Source organism: Salvelinus fontinalis, chromosome 29 (assembly GCF_029448725.1).
Source record: "Salvelinus fontinalis isolate EN_2023a chromosome 29, ASM2944872v1, whole genome shotgun sequence".
In the NCBI taxonomy this organism is placed as follows: Eukaryota; Metazoa; Chordata; class Actinopteri; order Salmoniformes; family Salmonidae; genus Salvelinus; species Salvelinus fontinalis.
The window spans coordinates 13,505,183-13,532,195 of record NC_074693.1 but is presented as its reverse complement, the minus strand read 5'-3'; the positions used below and the strand labels follow the sequence as shown (position 1 = coordinate 13,532,195).

At 44.4% G+C, this 27,013-nt stretch overlaps 1 protein-coding gene across 1 annotated transcript in view; it reads right to left on the bottom strand.

Moving 5' to 3' along the window:
* Positions 1-4,097: 4,097 nt before the first annotated feature.
* LOC129827458 (uncharacterized) overlaps positions 4,098-27,013 on the bottom strand; it is a 77,714-nt gene continuing 54,798 nt past the window's right edge. Inside the window, exon 2 of the mRNA XM_055888338.1 lies at positions 4,098-5,226. Within this exon, the coding sequence (XP_055744313.1) occupies positions 4,466-5,173 (708 nt within the window). The 5' untranslated portion in view covers positions 5,174-5,226 and the 3' untranslated portion in view covers positions 4,098-4,465. The remainder of the gene's footprint in view (positions 5,227-27,013) is intronic.

Sequence of the window (27,013 nt, the reverse complement as noted above, 5' to 3'; positions counted from 1 at the left end):
ATCAGAGATGGGTCAGATCAGAGATGGGTCAGATCAGAGATGGGTCAGATCAGAGATAATGGGTCAGATCAGAGATAATGGGTCAGATCAGAGATGGGTCAGATCAGAGATAATGGGTCAGATCAGAGATGGGTCAGATCAGAGATAATGGGTCAGATCAGAGATGGGTCAGATCAGAGATAATGGGTCAGATCAGAGATGGGTCAGATCAGAGATAATGGGTCAGATCAGAGATGGGTCAGATCAGAGATAATGGGTCAGATCAGAGATGGGTCAGATCAGAGATGGGTCAGATCAGAGATAATGGGTCAGATCAGAGATGGGTCAGATCAGAGATGGGTCAGATCAGAGATAATGGGTCAGATCAGAGATAATGGGTCAGATCAGAGATGGGTCAGATCAGAGATGGGTCAGATCAGAGATGGGTCAGATCAGAGATGGGTCAGATCAGAGATGGGTCAGATCAGAGATGGGTCAGATCAGAGATGGGTCAGGTGGGTGTTAGATCTATGCACTTTACCAAATATTCTTTCAAATACAGTTTACCGCAATAAAGAGGGGAGTTTACTCAAACATGTAAACCGTTCAACTATAAATCTGTGTGGTTTTTCTTCTGTGTTACTTCCAGATTGAGGACAGAAGCTCAATATAATGCCTCGAGATGCATTATTTTGCTAATCGTGTTGTCGATACATAATGTATAAGCCGTAATACATCATTCATACATAATGCCGTGCTTGTTGTTGTCCTGCAGCTGACCATAGAATGTCACTTGCACACTGTTGGCTATTCACCTCGCTACTGTTGGTGCTTCACATCCACTCTCTCCAGCTGGACTGGGGAGGCTATGTTCACATAGTGGTTGGGTTGGACTGCAGCATGTCCCTCAGGAGGGGGCTTTATGGATGGAAGGAATGTGCAGAAGGTCACAAGTGAGAATCTGGAGAGAGAGAAAGAAAACTAATGACTGTGTTGCATAAAGAATAACAACAAAGAATACCAACAAAGAATACCAACAAAGAATGCTAACAAAGAAAACCAACAAACAATACCAACAAACAATACAAACAAAGAAACGCATAAGTCAGAGGCTATCTGATGTTGTCATGTTATAGCCTACATGAATGCCTCACTACTACATATGTGAGTTGTATATATAACATGATAATCTGCTTCATGCTGTAGTGCTGCTGAGCCTTCATCCAGCGCTCCATAGTTTCTCTATGAATAGTTACGTCAGTCTTCATTTTCATCAGCAGACACACACACACACACACACGCACACGCGCACACACACACACACATACACATACACACACACACACACACACACACACACACACACACACACACACACACACACACACACACACACACACACACACACACACACACAAATGTCTTCACACGCACTCACAGTCAGTCAGTCATACAGAAACATGCAGGATCCACTGTTCCTCTGTCTGTGACGTTGCTTCAGTAATCCATTACAGTAGAACATATTCCCTCAGGGGAACAGAATGGAGATGTGTTAATCAACAGAGCCTCCTCTTCCACTGATCCACTGTAGCCGTGACCAGACCATCTCAGACCTGTCTTAATCTGAACTCCAGACCATCTCAGACCTGTCTCTTAATCTGAGCCCCAGACCACTCTCAGACCTGTCTCTTAATCTGAGCCCCAGACCACTCTCAGACCTATCTCTTAATCTGAACCCCAGACCACTCTCAGACCTGTCTTAATCTGAACCCCAAACCATCTCAGACCTGTCTCTTAATCTGAGCCCCAGACCACTCTCAGACCTATCTCTTAATCTGGACCCCAGACCACTCTCAGACCTGTCTTAATCTGGACCCCAGACCACTCTCAGACCTATCTCTTAATCTGGACCCCAGACCACTCTCAGACCTGTCTTAATCTGGACCCAAGATCACTCTCAGACCTGTCTTAATCTGGACCCCAGACCACTCTCAGACCTGTCTCTTAATCTGGACCCCAGACCACTCTCAGACCTGTCTCTTAATCTGGACCCCAGACCACTCTCAGACCTGTCTTAATCTGGACCCCAGACCACTCTCAGACCTGTCTCTTAATCTGAACCCCAGACCACTCTCAGACCTGTCTTAATCTGGACCCCAGACCACTCTCAGACCTGTCTTAATCTGGACCCCAGACCACTCTCAGACATGTCTCTTAATCTGAACTCCAGACCACTCTCAGACCTGTCTTAATCTGGACCCCAGACCACTCTCAGACCTGTCTCTTAATCTGAACTCCAGACCACTCTCAGACCTGTCTCTTAATCTGGACCCCAGACCACTCTCAGACATGTCTCTTAATCTGAACTCCAGACCACTCTCAGACCTGTCTTAATCTGGACCCCAGACCACTCTCAGACCTGTCTCTTAATCTGAACTCCAGACCACTCTCAGACCTGTCTCTTAATCGGTACCCCAGACCACTCAGACATATCTCTTAATCTGAACCCCAGACCACTCTCAGACCTGTCTTAATCGGTACCCCAGACCACTCAGACCTATCTCTTAATCTGGACCCCAGACCACTCTCAGACCTGTCTTAATCTGGACCCCAGACCATCTCAGACCTGTCTCTTAATCTGAACCCCAGACCACTCTCAGACCTGTCTCTTAATCTGAGCCCCAGACCACTCTCAGACCTATCTCTTAATCTGAACCCCAGACCACACTCAGACATGTCTCTTAATCTGAACCCCAGACCACTCAGACCTATCTCTTAATCTGAACCCCAGACCACTCTCAGACATGTCTCTTAATCTGAACTCCAGACCACTCTCAGACCTGTCTTAATCTGGACCCCAGACCACTCTCAGACCTGTCTCTTAATCTGAACTCCTGACCACTCTCAGACATGTCTCTTAATCTGAACCCCAGACCACTCAGACCTATCTCTTAATCTGAACCCCAGACCACACTCAGACATGTCTCTTAATCTGAACCCCAGACCACTCAGACCTATCTCTTAATCTGAACCCCAGACCACTCTCAGACATGTCTCTTAATCTGAACCCCAGACCACTCAGACCTGTCTCTTAATCTGAACCCCAGACCACACTCAGACATGTCTCTTAATCTGAACCCCAGACCACTCTCAGACATGTCTCTTAATCTGAACCCCAGACCACTCAGACCTATCTCTTAATCTGAACCCCAGACCACTCTCAGACATGTCTCTTAATCTGAACCCCTGACCTCTCAGACCTATCTCTTAATCTGAACCCCAGACCACTCTCAGACCTGTCTCTTAATCTGAACCCCAGACCATCTCAGACCTGTCTCTTAATCTGGACCCCAGACCACTCTCAGACCTGTCTCTTAATCTGAACCCCAGACCACTCTCAGACCTGTCTCTTAATCTGAACCCCAGACCACTCTCAGACATGTCTCTTAATCTGAACCCCTGACCTCTCAGACCTGTCTCTTAATCTGAACCCCAGACCACTCTCAGACCTGTCTCTTAATCTGGACCCCTGCGCTCTGGAGAGGATGAGGGAGTGGGTTATAAGGCAAACCAAAGATACAAGTCATTCTATTACATCCCATCATGCTCCACTCCCATGTCATAATATATATGTCATTCAATTACATCCCATTATGCTCCACTCACATGTCATAGGCAAGCAATTCCTAGTAGTAGAGAAAAAAACTACAAAATAAATGTCCAATCTCATGTTGCAGGGATTTATAACGTCTGTATTCCTAGCAGGTCAGGGGACATTAGCTATGGATTTATGTTCTCTGTTCAACATGTGCACATGTGCATACGGTAAAATGGGTAACTGCCCCAACATGATGTTCAGTTGAATCCTGTTTGTGTTGTTTCCCTGGCTGTAATCCAAGGAGATAGTAGCTAGTCATGTATGGCTCCTATGCTCACTGACCTGGGGATAAATCTGTCTGTATTAATATGCATTGGCTGTAGCACCACTAGCACATGAATATACCTCGTGACCTGTAACACCCCATGAATATTTTTTATTTATTTTTATTTATTTAACCTTTATTTAACCAGGTAGGCAAATTGAGAACACGTTCTCATTTACAATTGCGACTTGGCCAAGATAAAGCAAAGCAGTTCGACACATACAACAACACATAGTTACACATGGAGTAAAAACAAACATATAGTCAATAATACAGTGAAAAAAAAAATAAGTCTATATACAATGTGAGCAAGTGAGGTGAGATAAGGGAGGTGAAGGCAAACAGATATATGTATAAATAAATAAAATATAAAAAGGCCATGGAGGCGAAGTGAGTACAACACAGCAAGTAAAATAAAAACTAAAAAACACTGGAATGGTTGGTTTGCATTGGAAGAAAGTGCAAAGTAGAGACAGAAATAATGGGGTGCAAAGGAGCAAAATAAATTAATAAATAAATACAGTAGGTAAAGAGGTAGTTGTTTGGGCTAAATTGTAGATGGGTTATGTACAGGTGCAGTAATCTATGAGCTGCTCTGACAGCTGGTGCTTAAAGCTAGTGAGGGAGATAGGTGTTTCCAGTTTCAGAGATTTTTGTAGTTCGTTCCAGTCATTGGCAGCAGAGAACTGGAAGGAGAGGCGTCCAAAGGAAGAATTGGTTTTGGGGGTGACTAGAGAGATATACCTGCTGGAGCGCGTGCTACAGGTAGGTGCTGCTATGGTGACCAGCGAGCTGAGATAAGGGTGGACTTTACCTAGCAGGGTCTTGTAGATGACCTGGAACCAGTGGGTTTGGCGACGAGTATGAAGCGAGGGCCAGCCAACGAGAGTGTACAGGTCGCAGTGGTGGGTAGTATATGGGGCTTTGGTGACAAAACGGATGGCACTGTGATAGACTGCATCCAATTTATTGAGTAGGGTTTTGGAGGCTATTTTGTAAATGACATCACCGAAGTCGAGGATTGGTAGGATGGTCAGTTTTACAAGGGTATGTTTGGCAGCATGAGTAAAGGATGCTTTGTTGCGGAATAGGAAGCCAATTCTAGATTTGACTTTGGATTGGAGATGTTTGATGTGGGTCTGGAAGGAGAGTTTACAGTCTAACCAGACACCTAGGTATTTGTAGTTGTCCACATATTCTAAGTCAGAGCCGTCCAAAGTAGTGATGTTGGACAGGCGGGCAGGAGCAGGCAGCGATCGGTTGAAGAGCATGCATTTGGTTTTACTTGTATTTAAGAGCAGTTGGAGGCCACGGAAGGAGAGTTGTATGGCATTGAAGCTCGCCTGGAGGGTTGTTAACACAGTGTCAAAAGAAGGGCCAGAAGTATACAGAATAGTGTCGTCTGCGTAGAGGTGGATCAGAGAATCACCAGCAGCAAGAGCGACATCATTGATGTAAACAGAGAAGAGAGTCGGTCCAAGAATTGAACCCTGTGGCACCCCCATAGAGACTGCCAGAGGCCCGGACAACAGACCCTCCGATTTGACACACTGAACTCTATCAGAGAAGTAGTTGGTGAACCAGGCGAGGCAATCATTAGAGATATACCTCGTGACCTGTAGCACCACATGAATATACCTCGTGACCTGTAACACCCCATGAATATACCTCGTGACCTGTAACACCCCATGAATATGCCTCGTGACCTGTAGCACCACATGAATATACCTCGTGACCTGTAGCACCCCATGAATATACCTCGTGACCTGTAGCACCACATGAATATACCTCGTGACCTGTAGCACCCCATGAATATACCTCGTGACCTGTAACACCCCATGAATATACCTCGTGACCTGTAGCACCACATGAATATACCTCGTGACCTGTAGCACCACATGAATATACCTCGTGACCTGAAACACCCCATGAATATACCTCGTGACCTGTAGCACCCCATGAATATACCTCGTGACCTGTAGCACCCCATGAATATACCTTGTGACCTGTAGCACCCCATGTGTCACGTTCCTGACCGGTTTTCTGTTATTTTGTATGTGTTTGACGGTCAGGGCGTGAGTTTGGGTGGGTAGTCTATGTTGTGTGTTTCTATGTTTGTTAAGGGTGACCTGATATGGCTCTCAATTAGAGGCAGGTGGTTTTCATTTCCTCTGATTGAGAGCCATATTAAGGTAGGTGTTTTCACACTGTTTGTTTGTGGGTGGTTGTCTCCTGTGTCTGTGTCTATGTTGTTGCGCCACACGGGACTGTTTTCGGTTTGTTTGTTCGTTTGTTCGGTTTATGTAGTCTGTTTCCTGTTTCATGCGTTCTTCACGTTATATGTAAGTTCGTGTCCAGGTCTGTCTACGTCGTTTATTTGTTTTGTAGTTTATCAAGTATAGTTCGTTTTGTGTCTTGTTTAAATAAATAATATGTTGAACTACAACGCTGCATTTTGGTCGAATCACTACTCCTCCTTTTCGGATGAAGAGGAGAAGGAACGCCGTTACACCATGAATATACCTCGTGACCTGTAGCAGCCCATGGATATACCTCGTGACCTGTAGTACTCCATGAATATACCTCGTGACCTGTAACACCACATGAATATACCTCGTGACCTGTAACACCCCATGAATATACCTCATGACCTGTAGCACCACATGAATATACCTCGTGACCTGTAGCACCCCATGAATATACCTCGTGACCTGTAGCACCCCATGAATATACCTCGTGACCTGTAGCCCCCCATGAATATACCTTGTGACCTGTAGCACCACATGAATATACCTCGTGACCTGTAGCACCACATGAATATACCTCGTGACCTGTAACACCCCATGAATATACCTCATGACCTGTAGCACCCCATGAATATACCTCGTGACCTGTAGCCCTCCATGAATATACCTCGTGACCTGTAGCACCCCGTGAATATACCTCGTGACCTTTGGCCCCCCATGAATATACCTCGTGCCCTGTAGCACCCCATGAATATACCTTGTGACCTGTAGCACCACATGAATATACCTTGTGACCTGTAACACCCCATGAATATACCTCGTGACCTGTAACACCCCATGAATATACCTCGTGACCTGTAGCACCCCATGAATATACCTCGTGACCTGAAACACCCCATGAATATACCTCGTGACCTGTAGCACCCCATGAATATACCTCGTGACCTGTAGCACCCCATGAATATACCTCGTGACCTGAAACACCCCATGAATATACCTCGTGACCTGTAGCACCCCATGAATATACCTCGTGACCTGTAGCACCCCATGAATATACCTCGTGACCTGTAGCACCCCATGAATATACCTCGTGACCTGTAGCACCACATGAATATACCTCGTGACCTGTAACACCCCATGAATATACCTCGTGACCTGTAGCACCCCATGAATATACCTCATGACCTGTAGCACCACATGAATATACCTCGTGACCTGTAGCACCCCATGAATATACCTCGTGACCTGTAGCACCCCATGAATATACCTCGTGACCTGTAGCCCCCCATGAATATACCTTGTGACCTGTAGCACCACATGAATATACCTCGTGACCTGTAGCACCACATGAACATACCTCGTGACCTGTAACACCCCATGAATATACCTCATGACCTGTAGCACCCCATGAATATACCTCGTGACCTGTAGCCCCCCATGAATATACCTCGTGACCTGTAGCACCCCGTGAATATACCTCGTGACCTTTAGCCCCCCATGAATATACCTCGTGCCCTGTAGCACCCCATGAATATACCTTGTGACCTGTAGCACCACATGAATATACCTTGTGACCTGTAGCACCACATGAATATACCTCGTGACCTGTAACACCCCATGAATATACCTCGTGACCTGTAACACCCCATGAATATACCTCGTGACCTGTAGCACCCCATGAATATACCTCGTGACCTGAAACACCCCATGAATATACCTCGTGACCTGTAGCACCCCATGAATATACCTCGTGACCTGTAGCACCCCATGAATATACCTCGTGACCTGAAACACCCCATGAATATACCTCGTGACCTGTAGCACCCCATGAATATACCTCGTGACCTGTAGCACCCCATGAATATACCTCGTGACCTGTAGCACCCCATGAATATACCTCGTGACCTGTAGCACCACATGAATATACCTCGTGACCTGTAACACCCCATGAATATACCTCGTGACCTGTAGCACCCCATGAATATACCTCGTGACCTGTAGCACCCCATGAATATACCTCGTGACCTGTAGCACCCCATGAATATACCTCGTGACCTGTAACACCCCATGAATATACCTCGTGACCTGTAGCACCACATGAATATACCTCGTGACCTGTAGCACCACATGAATATACCTCGTGACCTGAAACACCCCATGAATATACCTCGTGACCTGTAGCACCCCATGAATATACCTCGTGACCTGTAGCACCCCATGAATATACCTTGTGACCTGTAGCACCCCATGTGTCACGTTCCTGACCGGTTTTCTGTTATTTTGTATGTGTTTGACGGTCAGGGCGTGAGTTTGGGTGGGTAGTCTATGTTGTGTGTTTCTATGTTTGTTAAGGGTGACCTGATATGGCTCTCAATTAGAGGCAGGTGGTTTTCATTTCCTCTGATTGAGAGCCATATTAAGGTAGGTGTTTTCACACTGTTTGTTTGTGGGTGGTTGTCTCCTGTGTCTGTGTCTATGTTGTTGCGCCACACGGGACTGTTTTCGGTTTGTTTGTTCGTTTGTTCGGTTTATGTAGTCTGTTTCCTGTTTCATGCGTTCTTCACGTTATATGTAAGTTCGTGTCCAGGTCTGTCTACGTCGTTTATTTGTTTTGTAGTTTATCAAGTATAGTTCGTTTTGTGTCTTGTTTAAATAAATAATATGTTGAACTACAACGCTGCATTTTGGTCGAATCACTACTCCTCCTTTTCGGATGAAGAGGAGAAGGAACGCCGTTACACCATGAATATACCTCGTGACCTGTAGCAGCCCATGGATATACCTCGTGACCTGTAGTACTCCATGAATATACCTCGTGACCTGTAACACCACATGAATATACCTCGTGACCTGTAACACCCCATGAATATACCTCATGACCTGTAGCACCACATGAATATACCTCGTGACCTGTAGCACCCCATGAATATACCTCGTGACCTGTAGCACCCCATGAATATACCTCGTGACCTGTAGCCCCCCATGAATATACCTTGTGACCTGTAGCACCACATGAATATACCTCGTGACCTGTAGCACCACATGAATATACCTCGTGACCTGTAACACCCCATGAATATACCTCATGACCTGTAGCACCCCATGAATATACCTCGTGACCTGTAGCCCTCCATGAATATACCTCGTGACCTGTAGCACCCCGTGAATATACCTCGTGACCTTTGGCCCCCCATGAATATACCTCGTGCCCTGTAGCACCCCATGAATATACCTTGTGACCTGTAGCACCACATGAATATACCTTGTGACCTGTAACACCCCATGAATATACCTCGTGACCTGTAACACCCCATGAATATACCTCGTGACCTGTAGCACCCCATGAATATACCTCGTGACCTGAAACACCCCATGAATATACCTCGTGACCTGTAGCACCCCATGAATATACCTCGTGACCTGTAGCACCCCATGAATATACCTCGTGACCTGAAACACCCCATGAATATACCTCGTGACCTGTAGCACCCCATGAATATACCTCGTGACCTGTAGCACCCCATGAATATACCTCGTGACCTGTAGCACCCCATGAATATACCTCGTGACCTGTAGCACCACATGAATATACCTCGTGACCTGTAACACCCCATGAATATACCTCGTGACCTGTAGCACCCCATGAATATACCTCATGACCTGTAGCACCACATGAATATACCTCGTGACCTGTAGCACCCCATGAATATACCTCGTGACCTGTAGCACCCCATGAATATACCTCGTGACCTGTAGCCCCCCATGAATATACCTTGTGACCTGTAGCACCACATGAATATACCTCGTGACCTGTAGCACCACATGAACATACCTCGTGACCTGTAACACCCCATGAATATACCTCATGACCTGTAGCACCCCATGAATATACCTCGTGACCTGTAGCCCCCCATGAATATACCTCGTGACCTGTAGCACCCCGTGAATATACCTCGTGACCTTTAGCCCCCCATGAATATACCTCGTGCCCTGTAGCACCCCATGAATATACCTTGTGACCTGTAGCACCACATGAATATACCTTGTGACCTGTAGCACCACATGAATATACCTCGTGACCTGTAACACCCCATGAATATACCTCGTGACCTGTAACACCCCATGAATATACCTCGTGACCTGTAGCACCCCATGAATATACCTCGTGACCTGAAACACCCCATGAATATACCTCGTGACCTGTAGCACCCCATGAATATACCTCGTGACCTGTAGCACCCCATGAATATACCTCGTGACCTGAAACACCCCATGAATATACCTCGTGACCTGTAGCACCCCATGAATATACCTCGTGACCTGTAGCACCCCATGAATATACCTCGTGACCTGTAGCACCCCATGAATATACCTCGTGACCTGTAGCACCACATGAATATACCTCGTGACCTGTAACACCCCATGAATATACCTCGTGACCTGTAGCACCCCATGAATATACCTCGTGACCTGTAGCACCCCATGAATATACCTCGTGACCTGTAGCACCCCATGAATATACCTCGTGACCTGTAGCACCCCATGAATATACCTCGTGACCTGTAGCACCCCATGAATATACCTCATGACCTGTAGCACCCCATGAATATACCTCGTGACCTGTAGCACCCCATGAATATACCTCGTGACCTGTAGCACCCCATGAATATACCTCGTGACCTGTAGCACCCCATGAATATACCTCATGACCTGTAGCACCCCATGAATATACCTCATGACCTGTAGCACCCCATGAATATACCTCGTGACATGCAGCACTACTGTAGATGTGGTCATGTACAGGTAGACTACACTCTGTATCAGTGGTGGAAAAACTACCCAATTGTCATACTTTGAATAAAAGTAAAAAATACCTTAATAGAAAAGTCTAAAAGTATTTTAAATACAGTGCATTCGGAAAGTATTCAGACCCCGTTACTTTTTTTCACATTTTGTTACTTTACAGCCTTCTTCTAAAATGGATTCAATCTACACACAATACCCCATAATGACAAAGCAAAAACTGGTTTTTAGAAATGTTAGCAAATTTTTATTAAACAGAAATATCACATTTACATAAGTATTCAGACCCTTTACTCAGTAGTTAGTTGAAGCACATTTGGCAGCAATTACAGCATTGAGTCTTCTTGGGTATGATGCTACAAGCTTGGCACACCTGTATTTGAGGAGTTTCTCCCATTCCTCTCTGCAGATCTTCTCAAGCTCTGCCAGGTTGGATGGGGAGCTATTTTCAGGTCTCTCCTGAGATGTTCGATTGGGTTCAAGTCTCTGGGTGGGCCACTCAAAGACATTCAGAGACTTGTCCCGAAGCCACTTCTGCATTGTCTTAGCTGTGTGCTTAGGATCATTGTCCTGTTGGAAGGTGAACCTTCGCCCCAGTATGTGGTCCTGAGCGCCCTGGAGTGGATTTTCACCAAGTATTTCTCTGTACTTTGCTCTGTTCATCTTTCTCTCGATCCTGACTTGTCTCCCAGTCCCTGCCGCTGAAAAACATCCCCACAGCATGATGCTGCCACCACCTTGCTTCACTGTAGGGATGGTGCCAGGTTTCCTCCAGACGTGACGCTTGGCATTCAGGCCAAAGAGTTCAATCGTGGTTTCATCAGCCCAGAGAATCTTGTTTCTCATGGTCTGAGAGTCTTTAGGGGCCTTTTGGCAAACTCCAAGCGGGCTGTCATGTGCCTTTTACTGAGGAATGGCTTCCTTCTGGCCACTCTACCATAAAGGTCTGATTGATGGAGTGCTGCAAAGATGGTAGTCCTTCAGCACTCGTTACAATTTGAATGTTTAGCAGGACAGACAATGGTCCAATTCACAGACTTATCAAGAGAACATCCCTGGTCATCCCTACTGCCTCTGATCTGGCGGACTCACTAAACACAGATGCTTAGTTTGTCTGAGTGGTGGAGTGTGCCCCCTGTCTGTCAGAACAATCTAATAATACTAAGGAAGCCGTGCCGTCTGGTTAATATCAGGAATTTGATGTATAGCATTTACATTTACTTTGTACTTTTACTCAAGTACGACAATTCAAATCTAATTGTATTTGTCACATGCGCCGAATACAACAGGTGTAGTAAACCTTACAGTGAAATACTGAATACAACAGGTGTAGTAGACCTTACAGTGAAATGCCGAATACAACAGGTGTAGTAGACCTTACAGTGAAATGCTGAATACAACAGGTGTAGTAGACCTTACAGTGAAATGCCGAATACAACAGGTGTAGTAGACCTTACAGTGAAATGCCGAATACAACAGGTGTAGTAGACCTTACAGTGAAATGCTGAATACAACAGGTGTAGTAGACCTTACAGTGAAATGCTTACTTACCAGCCCTTAACCAACAATGCTTTAAGAAGTTAAGCATATTCTTTTTAATAAGTGTTAATAAGTCAAAAATAGATAAGTAAAAATTTTTTTTAATAAAAGTAACAAATAATTCAACGGCAGCAGTGGTCACGACTTCCGCTGAAGTCGGCCCTTCTCTTTGTTCGGGTGGTGTTCGGTGGTCGATGTCACCGGCTTTCTAGTGACCACCGATCCATTTTTCAGTTTCGTTTTGTTTTGTCTGTATTACACACACCTGGTTTCATTTCCCCTATCATGTTCCTTATTTAACCCTCTGGCATACATTTCTGTTCTGTCCGTGATTGTTTGTGTCGTTAGTGGTTGTTGTATGTGCTAGTGTGTTTGTAATTATTCCTATTTGTAATTTTGCTTGATTTTTGAGTCAACTCCGTTGTGTTGCTCAAAACCTGTGTCCTGCGCCTGACTCCGCTACATCTCTGCACACAATCGCTGACAGCAGTAAAATAACTAGCGAGGCCATATACAGGGAGTACCAGTACAGAGTCAATGTGTTAGTTGAGGTAATTCAGATAATATGTACATGTAGGTAGAGTTAAAGTGACTATGCATAGATTATAAACAGAGAGTGGCAGCAGCGTAAAAGAGGGGTCTGGGTAGCCCTTTGATTAGCTAACAGTGTACATGACTAACGGGAGGAGACCTACCTAGCTAGCATAGCTAACAAGTTAGCATGAAAACACGGTTAAAACCAAAATACATTTCACATTACAAGAAACGACATACAACTTCTGTGACAGTTTGGACATAATTCTATGCCATCACTCAACATAGAGCACATCTCCATTGTCTTCTTGACATAATAATATTTATATTTTCCCTACATTTACAGCAATAAATTCCCTCTGGTCACCCTGTGTTGTTGTCTGTGCATGGCTGGCCTTGTCATTAGGCAGGATTAGGATGGCAGTCTATGGCCAAGATGCACCTCCAACAACACATTAAACCTCACATAATTCTGCCCCCCCCCCCCCAAAAAAAAAACTATTACAATTGCTCTCAACCTGTGGCATATGGGCTTATAAATGATGAGCTCTGATGCCGCCCTGTGATAAGCAGTGCCCACTTTGTCAAAGGCAAGGGACACAACATATGTCTCTTGTCCACTCCCGGCTCACCTCTCCGGGGTTGGAGAGATGCATCGCCGAGGCATTCCACTAACGTTCCGTCAAGAAAACCATCTGACATAAATCATGTAGCAGATGGAGGATATGGTAGAAAGAGTATGTGGCCTTTTCTGTAGCCTACAGACTGGAGATAAAAACGGATGACAATGTAATGAGACGAACACTTTTTCTCATCGTGCAAGTTTCTCCGATCAAGTAGTCTTACCTAAATGACGCCCAATCAAATAAAAAAATATGCGCTTGCATGTTAACAAACAACATATCCTAAAAACAGGGCAGGTCAAAGTATAATGGTTAATATTGTCACGTTCCTGACCTTATTTCCTTTGTTTTGTCTTTGTTTAGTATAGTCAGGGCGTGAGTAGGGGTGGGCAGTCTATGTTATTTGTTTCTATGTTTAGGGTTGTTAACTAGCCTGATATGGTTCTCAATCAGGGGCAGGTGTTTTACGTTTCCTCTGATTGAGAACCATATTTAGGTAGGCTGTTCACACTGTTTGTTGGTGGGTGATTGTTCCTGTGTCAGTGTTTGTGCCACACGGGACTGTTTTCGTTCGTTCGTTTCGTTCATGTCATTCGTGTGTTCCTTCCTGTTCGTGCGTTCATGTTATATGTTCACAAGTTCAGGTCTGTTATCGTCGTTTATTGTTTTGTAGTTTGTTAAGAGTTTTTCCGTCTTCGTCTTTCTTTAATAAAACAAACATGTATTCAACCCACGCTGCGTTTTGGTCCGATCCATGCTCCTCCTCTGACGAGGAGGAAAACGACCGTTACAAATATGGAATGGACAATCAGGATACTCACAAGTGCTGTCCAGGAGTTTCATCCCGTGGGCTAAATTGTCATGATCAGTGGTTTCAAGTTTGTATCTGTAATTTTTTTTGGCGAGCTGATCATAGCAGGAAAATTAAACACTTCTGCATTTCCCGTTATGTAAACACACTGCAAATAGGCTCAGGATCACTCCTCCTGATAAAGTTGGATAGCTGATATTCAGAGCTTAAATAGCCACATTGATTAGTCACAGGAATCAGGACTAATAAAGCCAGTGAAACAGCCTGTTTTACAAACGATAGGCCATAGATGTCGACACTGTAGGCTATACCTCAATAAGCACGGTCCGATGCTGACGCCGGTCTGGACGTCTGTTTTAGGTCCTGTCCGGACCAGCCTTAATTTCCCCGTTTGCAGGCGTTGTGTTTTTGTGTCCGGTCTGGACCAGCCTTAATTTCCCCGTTTTGCAGGCGTTGTGTTTTTGTGTCCGGTCTGGATCAGCCTTAATTTCCCCGTTTTGCAGACGCTGTGTTTTTGTGTCCGGTCCGGACCAGCCTTAACTTCCCCCGTTCGCAGACGTTGTGTTTTTGTGTCCGGTCTGGATCAGCCTCGATTTGGCCCAAACATAGACGTCTATAAACTACGTCTTTTCAACTTTCATTCAGAACCGAAAATTTTAACTGATTTAAACATCTAGAAAATACTTATTTTCAAAGTCCGGAAAATACGTATTTTTAAATTTAATTCAGAACCGAAAATTAACTTGATTCCAATGTCCGGAAAATACGTATTTTCAACTTTAATTCAGAACCGAAAATTAACTTGATCCCAATGTCTGAAAAATACGTATTTTCACCTTTCATTCAGGACCTAAATCTTCAACTTCTGGAAAATACGTATTTTAAGACATCTTTTCAACGTAATTTTAACTACTGGGACTATTCTAGTTTTGCAGAGGGGCAGAACGGCCATTACCGGCCGTGTGTGTGTGTGTGCGTGCGTGCGTGCGTGCGTGTGCGTGTGCGTGTGCGACCTCTACGTTGCCCTCTGCTCAGTGTTGATGCCCTGAGTCTGTGTTCTCTATAGCTCATGTCATCAGCATGGTCTTTTACCAGCCTCCTGCTGGCTTCTGGCTGGCCCAAAGGTCCACACACACACACTGAAACAAATAGAAAATTAGTCTTGTGAGAATATGCCACAGAAGCTCGAGATCAACCAGAAAGAACCAAGAGATTTTTGGGAGCCTTTTTTGGAGCCTTTGAAAGGACAGTCATCGACTCTGCAACACTTCCCAATAGAAACGCAATAGCTTGAAAGTGTTGCCCTTATGAACTCATGCGTAATGTTTCCCCTTCAACAAAAAAAAAAACAATATCTGTTATATCTTCAGTTACCCCATCAGTCACAGCAGCAGTGTCACCTCATTTCCGACATTATGATCTGAGAAACTAACTAATGATTTTATAAGAGCTCAGTACCTTGGTCTCTGGAGAGATGACGTGTGCAGAGATGACAGCTGTAAAGGTTATTTGTTAAAGTCTGTCTTCCCTGTTCCCTGCAGTCATAATTAGGAACGAAGGTTCACACACACACACACACACACACACGCACACACACACACACACACACACACACACACACACACACACACACACACACACACACACACACACACACACACACACACACACACACACACACACACACACACACACACACACACACACACACACACACACACACACACACACACACACACACACACAGGCGGTTCAACACAGATAAGGTTATTGTCGTCCATATTATCATCCTGGCACAGCAAAGATGTTTTCTGTCACTGGGTTTGGTTCTCGGAAAATGTTAATTCTGAAATGTTAATTCTACAATCTGAGTTAGACAGTCATTAGCTCTATCACAAAGGCTTTAGAAGAACCCATGACTGATGTTCACTGAAATACTGGGATGTACTTACCCCTTATATTCTATGGTGCTGGGTTAACACACTACAAGTTTCTTAAAGGGGTGAATCTGTTGCATAGGATGGCGAGGGGGGGGGGACACAGACTCAGTGGGCTGTTTTGAAAACTGTACACTGTGTTCATGTACCTCAGATATCAAATAGGTATCTATCTATCTATCTCTGAACAGCTCCATCACAGAGATTCTCTTTATTGGCCCGATTCAGACTTAGGACATTTACGCCTTTCCTACGCACTTCTCAGCAGTTGGTATTCTCATAGCTTTTAGCCGTACCCTTATCCTACTCCTCCTCTGTTCCTCTGGTGATGTAGAGGTGAATCCAGGCCCTGCAGTACCTAGCTCCACTCCTATTCCCCAGGCGCTCTCTTTTGATGACTTCTGTAACCGTAATAGCCTTGGTTTCATGCATGTTAACATTAGAAGCCTCCTCCCTAAGTTTGTTTTGTTCACTGCTTTAGCACACTCTGCCAACCCAGATGTTTTAGCCGTGTCTGAATCCTGGCTTAGGAAGACCACCAAAAATTCTGACATTTTCATCCCTAACTACAAGATTTTCAGACAAGATAGAACGGCCAAAGGGGGCGGTGTTGCAATCTACTGCAAGGATTGCCTGCAGAGTTCTGTTCTACTATCCAGGTCTGTTCCGAAACAATTTGAACTTCTACTTTTAAAAATCCACCTCTCTAAAAACAAGTCTCTCACTGTTGCCGCCTGCTATAGACCACCCTCTGCCCCCAGCTGTGCTCTGGACACCATATGTGAACTGATTGCCCCCCATCTATCTTCAGAGCTTGTGCTGCTAGGCGACCTAAATTGGAACATGCTTAACACCCCAGCCATCCTACAATCTAAGCTTGATGCCCTCAATCTCACACAAATTATCAATGAACCTACCAGGTATCCCCCCAATTCCGTAAACACGGGTACCCTCATAGACATCATCCTAACCAATTTGCCCTCCAAATACACCTCTGCTGTTTTCAACCAAGATCTCAGCGATCACTGCCTCATTGCCTGTATCCGTAATGGGTCAGCGATCAAACGACCTCCACTCATCACTGTCAAACGCTCCCTGAAACACTTCAGCGAGCAGGCCTTTCTAATCGACCTGGCCGAGGTATCCTGGAAGGATATTGATCTCATCCCGTCAGTAGAGGATGCCTGGATATTTTTTTTAAATGCCTTCCTCACCATCTTGAATAAGCATGCCCCATTCAAGAAATTTAGAACCAGGAACAGATATAGCCCTTGGTTCTCTCCTGACCTGACTGCCCTTAACCAACAGAAAAACATCCTATGGCGTTCTGCATTAGCATCGAACAGCCCCCGTGATATGCAACTTTTCAGGGAAGCTAGAAACCAGTATACACAGGCAGTTAGAAAAGCCAAGGCTAGCTTTTTCAAGCAGAAATTTGCTTCCTGCAATACAAACTCAAAAAAGTTCTGGGACACTGTAAAGTCCATGGAGAATAAGAACACCTCCACCCAGCTTCCAACTGCACTGAAGATAGGACACACTGTCACCACCGACAAATCCACTATAATTGAGAATTTCAACAAGCATTTTTCTACGGCTGGCCATGCTTTCCACCTGGCTACCCCTACCCCGGTCAACAGCACTGCCCTCCCCTCTGCTACTCGCCCACGCCTTCCCCATTTCTCTTTCTCCCAAATACAGTCAGCTGATGTTCTGAAAGAGCTGCAAAATCTGGACCCTTACAAATCAGCCGGGCTAGATAATCTGGACCCTTTCTTTCTAAAACTATCTGCTGAAATTGTTGCCACCCCTATTACCAGCCTTTTCAACCTCTCTTTCGTGTCGTCTGAGATTCCCAAAGATTGGAAAGCAGCTGCGGTTATCCCCCTCTTCAAAGGGGGGGACACTCTTGACCCAAACAGCTACAGACCTATATCTATCCTACCCTGCCTTTCTAAGGTCTTCGAAAGCCAAGTCAACAAACAGATTACCGACCATCTCGAATCCCACCATACCTTCTCCGCTATGCAATCTGGTTTCAGAGCTGGTCACGGGTGCACCTCAGCCACGCTCAAGGTCATAAACGATATCTTAACCGCTATCGATAGGAATCAGTACTGTGCAGCCATATTCATTGACCTGGCCAAGGCTTTTGACTCTGTCAATCACCACACCCTCATCGGCAGACTCGACAGCCTTGGTTTCTCTAATGATTGCCTCGCCTGGTTCACCAACTACTTCTCTGATCGAGTTCAGTGTGTCAAATCGGAGGGTCTGTTGTCCGGACCTCTGGCAGTCTCTATGGGGGTGCCACAGGGTTCAATTCTTGGACCGACCCTCTTCTCTGTATACATCAATGATGTCGCTCTTGCTGCTGGTGAGTCTCTGATCCACCACTACGCAGACGACACTATTCTGTATACTTCTGGCCCTTCTTTTGACACTGTGTTAACAACCCTCCAGGCGAGCTTCAATGCCATACAACTCTCCTTCCGTGGCCTCCAATTGCTCTTAAATACAAGTAAAACTAAATGCATGCTCTTCAACCGATCGCTGCCTGCACCTGCCCGCCTGTCCAACATCACTACTTTGGACGGCTCTGACTTAGAATATGTGGACAACTACAAATACCTAGGTGTCTGGTTAGACTGTAAACTCTCCTTCCAGACTCACATCAAGCATCTCCAATCCAAAGTTAAATCTAGAATCGGCTTCCTATTCCGCAACAAAACATCCTTCACTCATGCTGCCAAACATACCCTTGTAAAACTGACCATCCTACCAATCCTCGACTTCGGTCATGTCATTTACAAAATAGCCTCCAAAACCCTACTCAATAAATTGGATGCACTCTATCACAGTGCCATCCGTTTTGTCACCAAAGCCCCATATACTACCCACCACTGCGACCTGTACGCTCTCGTTGGCTGGCCCTCGCTTCACACTCGTCGCCAAACCCACTGGCTCCAGGTCATCTACAAGACCCTGCTAGGTAAAGTCCCCCCTTATCTCAGCTCGCTGGTCACCATAGCAACGCCCACCCGTACCACGCGCTCCAGCAGGTATATCTCTCTGGTCACCCCCAAAACCAATTCTTCCTTTGGCCGCCTCTCCTTCCAGTTCTCTGCTGCCAATGACTGGAACGAACTACAAAAATCTCTGAAACTGGAAACACTTATCTCCCTCACTAGCTTTAAGCACCAGCTGTCAGAGCAGCTCACAGATTACTGCACCTGTACATAGCCCATCTATAATTTAGCCCAAACAACTACCTCTTTACCTACTGTATTTATTTATTTTGCTCCTTTGCACCCCATTATTTCTATCTCTACTTTGCACCTTCTTCCACTGCAAACCAACCATTCCAGTGTTTTTTTACTTGCTATATTGTATTTACTTCACCACCATGGCCTTTTTATATTTTTATTTATTTATATATATATTTTGTTTGCCTTCACCTCCCTTATCTCACCTCACTTGCTCATATTGTATATAGACTTATTTTTCACTGTATTATTGACTGTATGTTTGTTTTACTCCATGTGTAACTATGTGTTGTTGTATGTGCCGAACTGCTTTGCTTTATCTTGGCCAAGTCGCAATTGTAAATGAGAACGTGTTCTCAATTTGCCTACCTGGTTAAATAAAGGTGAAATAAATAAAAAATTCACACTTACCTTACGCGGGTGTGTAACGGGCTTTGCAGGCTTGGTTCCCTTACGTACTGAATATATGTAATTCAACCGCTGAAAACTCTCCTACATACCGGCCAATAAGATTTTCTAATGGAGTTTTAATTTAATAGGAGTTTTCAGTACATTTATCTAAAGCCATCACATTCAGTATGGTTTTCTCGACTGACACTAGAATACATGGAGAGAACGGTTGAGAATGTCAGGGACCAATGAAACAAAGCCATGTAGGCTTAAATACACAAATATTCATCTCCATTTCAACACTAATTGGTTGATTTAAAAATACTCTGATCTTGTATATTATTTAGAGTTAGGAAAATATTTATGAAATCAAAAAAAGAAAATGTAGAGCCTTTACACACAAAAATATAGTGAATCAAAAATACAATAGCTTGATTCATCCTAAAAGTTTGGATGAGGAGAGGGATGGAGGAACGGGATGGAGGAGAGGGATGGAGGAGAGGGATGGAGGAGAGGGATGGAGGAGAGCGATGAGGAGAGGGATGGAGTAGAGGGATGGAGGAGAGGGATGGGAGAAGAGGTATGGAGGAGAGAGATGGAGGGGAGGGATGGAGGAGAGGGATGAGGAGAGGGATGGAGGAGAGGGGTAGAGGAGAGGGATGGAGGAGAGGGATGAGGAGAGGGATGGAGGAGAGGGATGAGGAGAGGGATGGAGGAGAGGGATGAGGAGAGGGATGGAGGAGAGGGATGAGGAGAGGGATGGAGGAGAGGGATGGAGGAGAGGGATGGAGGAGAGGGATGGAGGAGAGCGATGAGGAGAGGGATGGAGTAGAGGGATGGAGGAGAGGGATGGGAGAAGAGGTATGGAGGAGAGAGATGGAGGGGAGGGATGGAGGAGAGGGATGAGGAGAGGGATGGAGGAGAGGGGTAGAGGAGAGGGATGGAGGAGAGGGATGAGGAGAGGGATGGAGGAGAGGGATGAGGAGAGGGATGGAGGAGAGGGATGAGGAGAGGGATGGAGGAGAGGGATGAGGAGAGGGATGGAGGAGAGGGATGGAGGAGAGGGATTGAGGAGAGGTGTTAAATGGGATGATTCAAGGGATGATCTCAAGTGTAACTATTGATTAGATTGGACTGATTTACCGTACTAGTACTGTATATACCTGTCTCTGGTGAAGGGCAGGTTTCCCAGACACAAACCGCCCTTAGTGTTCTCTTGTCTACTTTGTTTCCTGACTGTAGGTTAACTTGAGAAGAAAGACATGTTTGTAGATAACTGATAGCCTGTTTAAACCAGACTGAAATCTGTAGCTACACTGGTTTAAGTCTTTCAATCTGGTTTAACCAGGCTATGCAATGTTGTAAACTGGTGTACATCCATCTAGGTCTCCAGCTGCCTTCCAGGGCCGGTACTGTGCTCCGCCACACAATATCTGTCAAATGTCAACCAAGACCTCTCTGTCTCCTCCGTACTAAGCCTTCACAGTGCATTCAGAGTGAACCAAAAAAGGTTACTTACAAATACCACAGAGTTCCTAATGTCTCAGAGAGCGGTGAACTGGAGAATGGCCAAAATAGGATTACTGAAGCTTGAATGCCTTGGACGTACTGTCGTGTCACTATTTGTCACTAAGCCCTTCTACTGTGATACATGTCATACATACACTTCAAATGATACAATAGCATTGTTTACACCTTGCACCACCATGTGAGTTTCGTGATCTGATCAATTTGACCTAATCACTATCTGGATCAAGGTTTGTCGCATCTATCCATTGCAGAAAAAAGTTATTTATTTAAAGACAGTTACTGATGCCATGTCACTACGTGTCACTAAGCCCTTCTACTGTCAGAGTACATCGTAAAGGGAAGTCCTTCTACTGTCAGAGTACATCGTACAGGGAAGTCAGAGTACGTCGTACAAGGAAGTCCTTCTACTGTCAGAGTACATCGTACAGGGAAGTCCTTTTACTGTCAGAGTACATTGTACAGGGAAGTCTTTCTACTGTCAGAGTACATCGTACAGGGAAGTCCTTCTACTTGTCAGAGTACATCGTACAGGGAAGTCAGAGTACATCGTACAGGGAAGTCAGAGTACATTGTACAGGGAAGTCCTTCTACTGTCAGAGTACATCGTACAGGGAAGTCCTTCTACTTGTCAGAGTACATCGTACAGGGAAGTCAGAGTACATTGTACAGGGAAGTCAGAGTACATTGTACAGGGAAGTCCTTCTACTGTCAGAGTACATTGTACAGGGAAGTCCTTCTACTGTCAGAGTACATCGTACAGGGAAGTCCTTTTACTGTCAGAATACATCGTACAGGGAAGTCAGAGTACATCGTACAGGGAAGTCCTTCTACTGTCAGAGTACATTGTACAGGGAAGTCCTTCTACTGTCAGAGTACATCGTACAGGGAAGTCCTTCTACTGTCAGAGTACATCGTAGTGAGCTATGCCTGGCAATCCAACTCGACAGTTACCTCCTAAACCATGCAGAGATTATAGATAGAGTAGTTTGATCCTGAGATTTGGGGAGGGAAGAGGGAGAGAGAACAGAGTTTAATACCAAGATGTTCATGCATTATAAAATGTAATATCTCTCATCATCTTTTCTCTTATATGGAATAATGGGATTTTTGATCCCAAATATATTTATTTTTTTCTCACATAATCCCTCTATGAACTAAATACTGTAACGGCCTAAACGATTTTAAAGATATTAAATGGTGAAAAAGCACAAGCAATCCAGTGATACTACCAGTGAAGTTTAAAGTGGGTGAAGACCCTTGGGCCCTTGTTTAAAGTAGTGCACTAAAAAGGGAATAGGGTGGCAAAGCCCCTATGGGCCCTGGTAAAAGTAGTGCACTAAAAAGGGAATAGGGTGCCAAAGCCCCTATGGGCCCTGGTAAAAGTAGTGCACTAAAAAGGGAATAGGGTGCCAAAGCCCCTATGGGCCCTGGTAAAAGTAGTGCACTAAAAAGGGAATAGGGTGCCAAAGCCCATATGGGCCCTTGTTGAAAGTAGTGCACTAAAAAGGGAACAGGGTGCCATTTGGGATTCACCCATGAGTCAAGGACAAACTGGTTGTGAAGTTGAGAACCCCCCCCGCCCCCCCCCCACTTATATTTTTTTACACAACCTAATAAGTCATATAGGGTTGAGAATCGTCAACATATCGTCAATCATACAAAATATCAATCGATTGACAACATAACGTTTTAAATTGCTTGCGGTGCAAAGAGTTGTTGTCGTATGCAGCCCACTCCACTTTGTCAGACTATCATCTAAAGACTTCTATGTTTGAAGCTTCTATGTTTTTATTTACTTAACCTTTATTTAGCCAGGGATCGAGAGACGTGAGTCAAAGCACAACCTTCTGGTGCCCTTCTTTTGGAAAACACCATAATACGTCATATAAGGCGAGAAAATAATCGTATACATATAAATTGATTATAACATACATTTGGAGATTGCTTGTGCTCCTTGGTTCACAGATTTCTCAATCTATACGCAGCTGTCTTCAACTTTAGAGTAAGTACTACCGCACAGACAAGCTGCTGGGGGACACTGTTCTTGACTCAGTCGCCAAGCCACTGCCAGAGTTTACCAGATTGCTGTTGACAAAGTTAATTTGCAAGGGCATCTGGAATCGATCAGGTAGAGACTCTCATTACCTCCGTTCCGTTTCCACACACACACACATGCACAAACACACACACACACACACAAACAACCCCCAGAGCTGTAAGTAAAGCCAATACTGTGGCCCGGTATACCCACAGCCTCAAGGTCTCCTTCATGACTGAGGAACTCTGGGTAATAAAGTGGAATTATGGGTAATGACACCTCAACATAATGAGCACTTGGGACTATAAGGTTCTATCCGCAAAAATATGATTCTGAGATACACTATACAGTGGCTTTCGAGGCTATTCAGACCCCTTAACTTTTTCCACATTTTGTTACTTTACAGCCTTGTTCTAAAATGTATTATAGAAAACAATTTCGTCAGCAATCTACACACAATATCCCATAATGACATCACAATACCCCGTAATGACATCACAATACCTCAAAATGACATCACAATACCCCATAATGACATCACAATACCCCGTAATGACATCACAATACCTCAAAATGACATCACAATACCCCATAATGACATCACAATACCCCATAATGACGGTTTTTAGAAATGTGTGCAAATGTATTACAAATACTTATGTAAATAAGGTATTTCTGTTTTATATTTTTAATACATTTGCAAAAGTTTCTAACAGCCTTTTTAGGATTTGTCATTATGTGGTATTGTGATGTCATTATGTGGTATTGTGATGTCATTATGTGGTATTGAGTATTTATCCATTTTAGAAATAATGCTGTAACGTAACAAAATGTGGAACAAGTCAAGGGGTCTGAATACTTTCCTAATGCCCTGTAGGTAAGGAACATTGAACAGAAAACGGTTTTGCCAATAACTCAAATTTTGACACAAATCCGGATAGAACCTTATAGTGGGTTGGCGCCCCCCCCCCCCCCCCCCCCTTGGATTGTGTCGTGGCAGAGATCTTTGTGAGCTATACTCGGCCTTGTCTCAGGATGGTAAGTTGGTGGTTGAAGATATCCCTCTAGTGGTGCGGGGGCTGTGCTTTGGCAAAGAGGGTGGGGTTATATCCTTCCTGTTTGGCCCTGTTCGGGGGTATTATCGGATGGGGCCACAGTGTCTCCTGACCCCTCCTGTCTCAGCCTCCAGTATTTATGCTGCAGTAGTTTATGTGTCGGGGGGCTAGGGTCAGTTTGTTATATCTGGAGTACTTTTCCTGTCTTAACCGGTGTCCTGTGTGAATTTTAGTATGCTCTTTCTAATTCTCTCCTTCTCTCTTTCTTTCTCTCTCTCGGAGGACCTGAGCCCTAGGACCATGAGTAAGGACTACCGGGCATGATGACTCCTTGCTGTCCCCAGTCCACCTGGCCTTGCTGCTGTTCCAGTTTCAACTGTTCTGCCTGCGGCTATGGAACCCTGACCTGTTCACCAGACCTGCTGTTTTCAACTCTCTAGAGACAGCAGGAGCGGTAGAGATACTCTTAATGATCGTCTATGAAAAGCACACTGACATTTACTCCTGAGGTGCTGACCTGTTGCACCCTCTACAACCACTGTGATTAGTATTATTTGACCATGCAGGTCATTTATGAACATTTGAACATCTTGGCCATGTTCTGTTATAATCTCCACCCGGCACAGCCAGAAGAGGACTGGCCACTCCTCATAGCCTGGTACGAAGGTCTATAAAATAAATTTTATTTGATTTTATTTGATTTATAGTCCCAAACTCTCGATATTAAAGACTTTCTGAACCTATGCACCTGATCTGAGATGGAGCTCTAACAGGAAGAAACAGATCACTTTATAGACTAGAGACGTAGTAGCAGATCACTTTATAGACTAGAGATGTAGCAGCAGATCACTTTATAGACTAGAGACGTAGTAGCAGATCACTTTATAGACTAGAGATGTAGCAGCAGATCACTTTATAGAGTAGAGATGTAGCAGCAGATCACTTTAGAGACTAGAGATGTAGTAGCAGATCACTTTATAGACTTGAGATGTAGTAGCAGATCACTTGATAGACTAGAGATGTAGCAGCAGATCACTTTATAGACTAGAGATGTAGTAGGAGATCACTTTATAGAGTAGAGATGTAGCAGCAGATCACTTTATAGACTAGAGACGTAGCAGCAGATCACTTTATAGACTAGAGACGAAGCAGCAGATCACTTTATAGAGTAGAGATGTAATAGCAGATCACTTTATAGACTAGAGACGTAGTAGCAGATCACTTTATAGACTAGAGACGTAGTAGCAGATCACTTTATAGACTAAAGATGTAGTAGCAGATCACTTTATAGACTATAGACGTAGTAGCAGATCACTTTATAGACTAGAGACGTAGTAGCAGATCACTTTATAGACTAGAGACGTAGCAGCAGATCACTTTATAGACTAGAGATGTAGCAGCAGATCACTTTATAGACTAGAGACGTAGCAGCAGATCACTTTATAGACTAGAGATGTAGCAGCAGATCACTTTATAGAGTAGAGATGTAGCAGCAGATCACTTTATAGACTAGAGATGTAGCAGCAGATCACTTTATAGAGTAGAGATGTAGCAGCAGATCACTTTATAGACTAGAGATGTAGCAGCAGATCACTTTATAGACTAGAGATGTAGCAGCAGATCACTTTATAGACTAGAGATGTAGCAGCAGATCACTTTATAGACTAGAGATGTAGCAGCAGATCACTTTATAGACTAGAGATGTAGCAGCAGATCACTTTATAGACTAGAGATGTAGCAGCAGATCACTTTATAGACTAGAGATGTAGCAGCAGATCACTTTATAGACTAGAGATGTAGTAGGAGATCACTTTATAGACTAGAGATGTAGCAGCAGATCACTTTATAGACTAGAGATGTAGCAGCAGATCACTTTATAGACTAGAGATGTAGCAGCAGATCACTTTATAGACTAGAGATGTAGCAGCAGATCACTTTATAGACTAGAGATGTAGCAGCAGATCACTTTATAGACTAGAGATGTAGCAGCAGATCACTTTATAGAGTAGAGATGTAGCAGCAGATCACTTTAGAGACTAGAGATGTAGTAGCAGATCACTTTATAGACTTGAGATGTAGTAGCAGATCACTTGATAGACTAGAGATGTAGCAGCAGATCACTTTATAGACTAGAGATGTAGTAGGAGATCACTTTATAGAGTAGAGATGTAATAGCAGATCACTTTATAGACTAGAGACGTAGTAGCAGATCACTTTATAGACTAGAGACGTAGTAGCAGATCACTTTATAGACTAAAGATGTAGTAGCAGATCACTTTATAGACTATAGACGTAGTAGCAGATCACTTTATAGACTAGAGACGTAGTAGCAGATCACT